The 7,712-nt window shown below is 36.2% G+C and overlaps 1 protein-coding gene across 1 annotated transcript in view; it reads right to left on the bottom strand.

The window, feature by feature from the left end:
* The window catches only part of LOC107681197 (uncharacterized), a 2,166-nt gene extending 1,758 nt beyond the window's left edge, over positions 1-408 (bottom strand). Inside the window, exon 1 of the mRNA XM_016477413.1 lies at positions 15-408. Within this exon, the coding sequence (XP_016332899.1) occupies positions 15-408 (394 nt within the window). The remainder of the gene's footprint in view (positions 1-14) is intronic.
* Between the last annotated feature and the right edge of the window lie 7,304 nt (positions 409-7,712).

The following is a 7,712-nucleotide window of genomic DNA, read 5'->3' as shown; positions in this document are numbered from 1 at the left end:
AGCGTTCCATCCGCTTCCTGCTGCGATGGTCCGAAACTCGATGGCGAAATCTGCAGTGCTGCGAGAGCCTTGATTTAGAGCAAGCAGGTGCTTGGAAGCCTCCCGACCACTGACTGGATGATTTGGGTGAGGAATCATCACCCCAGCAAAGGGCTTGGGAGGTGGTAATCGAGGCTCTGCCACTAAAGTAGGCCTGTTGCCACTTGGGGGTGAAGCAGTGGGAGGTGAAGCGCCCGGGAGCCGTTCAAAGAGCTGGTGGATGGAACCCATCACATCAGCCAGGAGTTGAGAGTGTTTGGTTATTAGCTCCTCCTGATGGCTGAGAACAGCTTCATGGCGCTGGAAAGATGACTCGTGCTGGGCAATAACTGCCATCAGGTCCTTTGAGGTGAGTGTTTCTGGGTCCATAGATGACTCGGTTTTTCTGTCACAATATATAATAATATAATATATACATACACTTAGAATTGCAGAAAGGCATTCTACTATTATTATTATTGCTGATGTATATAATATGCATGTGATTTGTGCATTAACACATTTCAAAATGCATGAATTCAAGAATGCAAAATTAGGAGCATTTCCATTCATGTACAGAACTTGCATAGAGATGTGTAGAGCGTAAACCAAAAATTAAATCAGAAAATACTTCCATCAAAGTCTTGGGGCTAAAAACAAAGCAACGCCAACTTTAACGTTAGTTAGAAACCACATGGGTCTTCTACATGTTTGCATGTAGAATGCTACATGAAACATGTTTAAAGTGCCAATGATAATTTTGCTGACTGTCTTTGTCTCCCGACTTGAGCAAAAGGGGTTTGATATCTGTTTTTGATATCTTTCAGCTCAACTCAAATAAAGAAATCTCTTGAGCCGCTCTCGCCTGTACTCAAACACAATTATGCCAACTTGCATTTTCTCCAGCATGCACAGACACTACATCTGGGCCGGTTCTGCTTTGCTGTCCCAGTTCTTCACATCAAAAGGAAAATACCCAGTCCAAACACTCAGCGGGATCGGCCTCTTTACCCTTACATTTTCAGTGCTTGTGAGAAAGTTTTATCAAGAGAAAGCTCTATAGCTTGTCTGCGGCGCTCTCGAGTGATTTGCTAAGTACCTCTGTAAAGAAGTCTTCTCCAAAGCTTCTGCGTTTGGTCGGATTCTTTATCAGGCCTGAATCCGCTCTAGTGGATCTGGTAGGTGTCACATCTAACGACTTCTTTCTTGGCATCTTCTTGCAAATGCATGGCTGAAAAAAAAGACACTTTTGATTAATCAAAGAGAAATTCTGAAACAAAGTCAAATAAGATACACAAAAGCCTATACAGACATTTGAGTTTATCTGAGTGTTTCTCAAAAAAAATATGCAAACAGATGCAGATACACTACAGAGCAAAAGTTTGGGATCGGTATGATTTCATAACGTTTTTGAAAGTAGTCTGTGCTCAGCAAGGCTCCATTTATTTGATCAAAATTACTGTAAAAACAGTAAATATTGTGAATTATTATTGAGTCAAAATCTGTTATAATAAAAAATGGAATAATGGGTAATAATGGAACAACAGTTTTAAAAAGATTTTTCACTGTTATTTACAACAGGATCTGCATTTTCATGGGTTTACATAAAATATGTTTGTTATAAGACAGAATAAGAACAGATTTGTGTATCAAAAACACCAATTTCCTGCTAAATCGTCTTGCTTTAAAGGCAATTATCAGTTATTTAATTTTCCAATAAAAGATTATATATTTTTACATTATTAGTTACATTTAATTACCCCTTAGCAGATTTTGACTCTATTACAATGTAAAATAACTGTTTTCTATTTGAATATATTTTAAAGTATAATTAAAAAACAAAAAAATCCAGCTAGTTTTGTTATTTTAATCTAGTTTAACTTGATTTACTCAAATAACTAAAGCTGAAGTAAAAATCATCAAAACTATATAGATAAACTTTAAAAAAACTAAAACTAAAAATGACATAAAAAAATTACTAAACCATTAACTAAAATTAAAATGAAGAAAATCTAAAAATAAAAACTAATAAAAAAAAAGAAAAGAAAATTATAATAGTATCTCGACAGTAAAATTACACTGTTTTAAACAGCCATTACTTCAGTGTTCAGTGTCACATGATCCTTCAGAAATCATTCTTATTATTATCAATGTTGAAAACAGTTGTGCTTCTTAATATAGTTGAAACTGAGATACATTTGTTAAGGATTCTTTGATAAATAAAAAAGTTCAAAAGAACAGCATTTATTTGAAAAAATAAATCTTTTGTAACAATATAAATGGCTTTAACTTCTGATCAATTTATTTATTCCTTGCTGAATAACAGCACTAATTTATTTTATAAAAAAAAAATAAAAAATCTTACGGACCTCAAACTTTTTAACAAAAGTGTACAGTAAAAATGTTAGGGTGTTCATGTCTGTAAACACAATGCGGTACGAGTTACACAAACAATAGTAACAGTGATGCTTGACTTACTGTAGCAAGCACCACTAACAGACGTGATAATTACTGAACATATACAGCATGTAAATGAATTTAATTTCACAAACAGTTTCATATTTCAACCCCAAGAGCCCTGTATTCTGAACCACCTGTTCTGCTGCTCTGCACAAGTGGATGTAATTGCTTTTTGGATGAAGTAGCCGACGTGCCGTATTGTCTCCAACTATTTGCACTTTTATCCCGTCTATGTTATCGCTGCTATCTGTAATACGGATGCCAGGTCGGTCGCCGGTTTTGGAGTCGGCGATGATCAGAGGCAACACAAATAATCAGCCCCCCCTTTTGCTGTATTATGGAGATTGAATCTGAGGGAGTGACTGATTGTCCCCAGTTTATCTGATATTAGGGGAAATGGATTATTCAGACGCTTCAACAATTGTCTGTGGAAGCCCGTGGCGAGAAAACTCATTCGCCTGATCCTGAAAGATACAGGCCCAATGCGGTGGGACGGCTTTCATTATACCAGATGGGAATTTAGAGAGAGGAAATTTCCTGCCTCTGAGGATGAAATAAATGTACGACAGATAGATTTTTTCATTTTTTTTGCCATACATCCAGTTGTTTGTCATAGAGACAGGGGAGACCACTGTATGTTTGTAGTGTACACTAAAAAAATTTGGTAAAATTTACAGTAAAAAAACCGGCAGCTGTGGTTGCCAGAATTTTACCGTAAAAACGGTCTTTTTCACTTCCAAAAATGGTATACTACCATAAAATGACAAGCAATGTTCAATAAAGTTTTTCACCGTATATAGTAGGGGAATTTACCGTTAACCATTTAACAGGTTTTTACTGTAGCATTTACATTTTACAGTTTTTTACAGTTAAATTCACGGTCATTTTTTACAGTGTATTTTTCTTTAGCTATTAGAATCTGACTTCTGTTTTGATGCACTTGCAACCAGTCTGAGTCACACGGATGTCATTCAGCATCTTCTGAACATGAGCATGTTGACATTGAACAGTGTAGAGAAAATGCCATAATGGAGAATAAATATAAAAAGTGCTGCAGTTGCACACATACAGTAAGGTCACCAAATCCGGTAACCTGTTATGATTCCTTGTCAGCTTTGGTGACTCTACTGTATATCTCCAGCTTTTTTTTTTTTTTTTTTTTTTACATCAGAGCTATATGCTTTCTAAAATACAGAATGAAGATGTTTAGACATCACCAGCTGTATGTCTGCAACTGTTCACATCACAGCAAAACGTCGCCAGACTGGTAACATTAAAGCCTGTAATTGGTAACAGGCCACTTTACGTGAAATAGAAGAGGGTAACAGATTTCGGTAACCTCTAATGCTGTCTTGTCAGATTTGGTCACCCTTCTGCATCTCTGTAGTTGTTCCTATCAGACCAAAATGCTTTCTAAAATACAGAAAAGAGCACTTTAGACATCAGCTGAGAGAAATTGGGTAAAAATGAAGTCATTGTGTGTGAAATAGAGAGGGGTAACAGATTTTGGTAACGTTTAATGCTCTATTGTCGGATTTGGTGACCCTGCTGTATATCTGCAGCTGCTCACATCAGACCAAAATGCTTTCTAAAATACAGTAGAGAGAAGTTTAGACATCAGCGGAGAAAATTTGAGGAGCATTAAAGCCACTGTTTGAGAAATAGTGAAGGGTAATGGGTTTCGGTAAGCAGTTATTCTGTCTTGTCGGATTTGGTGAAATTTCTGTACATCTGCAGCTGTTCATATCAGAGCAAAATGCTTTCTAGGGTATAAAATAAAGGTGTTTAGACATAACCAGAGTGAATCTGGAGATCTTTTTAGCCATTCTGTTTGAAATAGAGGGGGTACCAGATTTTGGTAACCTCTAATGCTGCCTTGTCTGATTTGGTGACCCTGCTGTATATCTTCAGCTGTTCACATGATATATAAAATAAAGAAGTTTAGACATAATCAGACTAAATTGTAAATGGAACGAAATTCGGAAGCAGAATTGTTAAATCCCTTCCCTTAAATTCCCGTCCATACCTTCCTCTCTGAATGTCCTTCTGAAAGAATCACAAATTTTAAAACAAAAGGTCCACGATTACGTTTCTCCGGCCCGACCTGTATCCCTTACAAAATATAAGCGGCAGAGAAAGTTAAAAATTATCAAACTAAACTATGACATCAGGATAATAATGCCAAAATGTATGATAGCGCCCTTTTAAGTATAGAACACTGCATTATTCTAGACCCATAAATCATATAGAGCTCATTCAGCAAGCAATTTCATCAAATTAGACTCAACTTCTGAGATGTCCTGTTTCAGATTTACATCCCGTGTGACGTCCATCCTTACAGCAGTGATGTGCAAATGACAGAATTTACTGCTGCATATAAAAAACAACCCCTCGTGACCCCATTTAGGTCAGTGTCCTGTAGCCTGTGAGAACAGCGGTGTACAGTTATTCACACAGGGTGGAAGGTGTGTGTGTGTTGGGGTGACAGCAGGGCCATCAGCCACTTTAATTAATAAGAGAATACCTCTGGACAACAGCCCAGAGCCCAGCTGTCATACAGCCGTTCTGTCAACACGCACTGCCAAAACTCTGGGGTCAGTTCATGTGAGGTGAAATGCGGAAGGACATGATGACTAGTTACAAAGGAAGATGTCGGAAGAAATGTGAAAGCATTTGCATGTGTTTAAAATTAGATTCCCCACCAACTGCGTAGCTTAAACTTGGCTAAAAATGCCAACACCTCATTTCCCCTTTTTCCTCAATTTTCTGCTTTTTAAGGCATATTCTGCAATGATTTTGAGGGGGAAATCCGCATTAACAGCATAACTGATTTAAACATGGTTAATAAGAGTACTGCTCTCTTATTGGTAGCTGATAACGCTATAATCACATTAGCCAAAATGTTAATAAATAAGCACATTAGGGATGGGAAATGTGCATTCAGTAAACTTGCTTGAAGTCGTAGCCGTTTATTTTCCCCTGAAGTTCACATATACTTTTATATGGCAAGGTTGTATTCAATTTATCAAAAGTCACAATAAAATGACAAATTTACAATGTTACAAAATATTTCTATTTAAAATAAATGCTGTTCTTTTGAACATCATATTCATCAGTTCATCAGTTCTGAAAAAAAAAGTAAATCACGATTTCTATGAAAATATTAATAAGTGTTTCTTGAGCACAAAATCAGCATATTAGAATGATTTCTGAAGGATGATGTGACACTGAATACTGGAGTAATGATGCTGAAAATTCAGCTTTACATCACATAAATAAATTACATTTTAAAATATATTCAACTATATTTTATTTTATAATATACATTATTTGAAATTGTAAAAATATTTCACAATATTACTGTTTTACTGTATTTTTGCTCAATTAACCGGAGCCTGATAAAATACTTTATACAATATCTGATAAAATCTTACTGACCCCAAATGTTTCATAATTTTTCATAACCAGTATAATTTACTGCACCTTTAAGACTATTGCAAGATGCAGTTGCTAAGGTGTTTTGAATGTTTTTAGTGCATTTCTACAAAGATGCTATTGGGGTCTGAGTGTTTGCATGATGGTTTCTTACTGGTCCAAGTCAAATGAGTCCATTCTGATATTCAGATTTTTAGATATGGCTTGAGTTCCTCCTTCAGTGCAAGTGTGTGGGATGTTTTTGCCCATTTTATCATCCAGCAGGCAAAAATAGTCTAAAAAAAAAAATCACACATTTTCCCCTCAACATGCTGCACAATTACTAGTAAGTTACATGAGTTATTAAACAGAGTTAGAGAGTAGAAATAATGGATATAAGAAAAGATAATTTGGTCTCCACCATGGAGACAGATGAAACACAAGTCTATATTAGCACCACACAGACACACATATCGAGTGGCTTTAACGCTGATTAAAGGAATAACCAATTTGAGTTAAATGAGGTTGTTCCTCTGATGCAGCAAAATTACTTGAGTAACAGGTCTTAAGTAAAGTACCGTTCATTAACTCTGTACGTCATTAGCGTTTGCGAATAATGTCTTCTGATTAGACTCATCTATCCAAAGCATCTAACTTATTTATTTGACAGGGTCTTTTTGTAACTGTACACATGCACACACCCACAACCTCCACTAAAAAAATAAGAGAGACAAAATAATTGAGGGGCAAATCACATTGAAGCATTAGAGACTGCATCAAACAGGTCAAGACACAGAGTGTGTGTGAGAGAGAGAGAGACAGAAAAATGTGTGATTGGAAAATGAGTGCGACATTAAAGCAAGAAGCTTTATGATGTTAAATGGAGCTCTGGCAAATGTCACTCAACCCTTGAAACGCTTTGATGAATCAGACACTTCACTACAGAAAGAAGGTTTTATTGAGCTCTTAAATATTCAGTTTGGTCTTCTAATTCATTCCTGTCAGAAGTTTTTTTTTTTTTTTAAGCCATTTTTAGAAAATCGTCTATTCTGGGTGCAGACACAAGGTTTGCTGTTCAAAGGCACCTTAAAGGAATACTTTACCCAAAATAAAAAAATTAGTTGAAAATGTGCTCACCCTCAGGCCATCCAAGCTTTAGAGGAGTTTGTCTCTTCATTTGGATATATTTTGCAATACATCACTTGCTCACCAGTGAATGGGTGCTGTCAGAATGAGAGTCCAAACAGCTGATAAAAAATCACAATAATACACAAGTAATCCACACCACTCCAGTCCAGCAATTAACATCTTGAGAAGTGAAAAGCTGTGTTTTTGCAGGAAACAACTTCATCATTACGGCACCCATTCACTGCAGAGGATCCATTGGTGAGCAAGTGATGCAATGCTACATTTCTCTAAATGTTTTGGATGACCTGAGGGATTTTCAGAAAATGTTAATTTTTGAGTGAACTATTCCTTTTTACATATATGCTCACTGACCCTCATGATCAACATCCATCAGATGTACTCGATCCAACAGATTAAAATTGAAAGTAAGTCCATAATCGTATTTGCAAATATTACTCTCGCCAGCAGGATTTGAGCACTGTTTGGATATTTTTGATAAGCGTTTGCATTTATGCATGTGGCAGACACTTTTATCCAAAATAACTTACACAGCAAGTTCATGCACTTGGAATTGAATCAATAACCCTGAGATGGCTTGCGTATGCTTTGTGCTATTGTAAAATGCAGATATTTGAGTTATTGACTGCATGTATATTCTGTTTATTAATTACATACTTGCATTTGTACTCTAT

The sequence above is a fragment of the Sinocyclocheilus anshuiensis genome, unplaced genomic scaffold (genome assembly GCF_001515605.1).
Source record: "Sinocyclocheilus anshuiensis isolate Anshui unplaced genomic scaffold, SAMN03320099.WGS_v1.1 scaffold1708, whole genome shotgun sequence".
Lineage (NCBI taxonomy): Eukaryota > Metazoa > Chordata > Actinopteri > Cypriniformes > Cyprinidae > Sinocyclocheilus > Sinocyclocheilus anshuiensis.
This window is presented reverse-complemented; position numbering and strand designations above follow the sequence as displayed.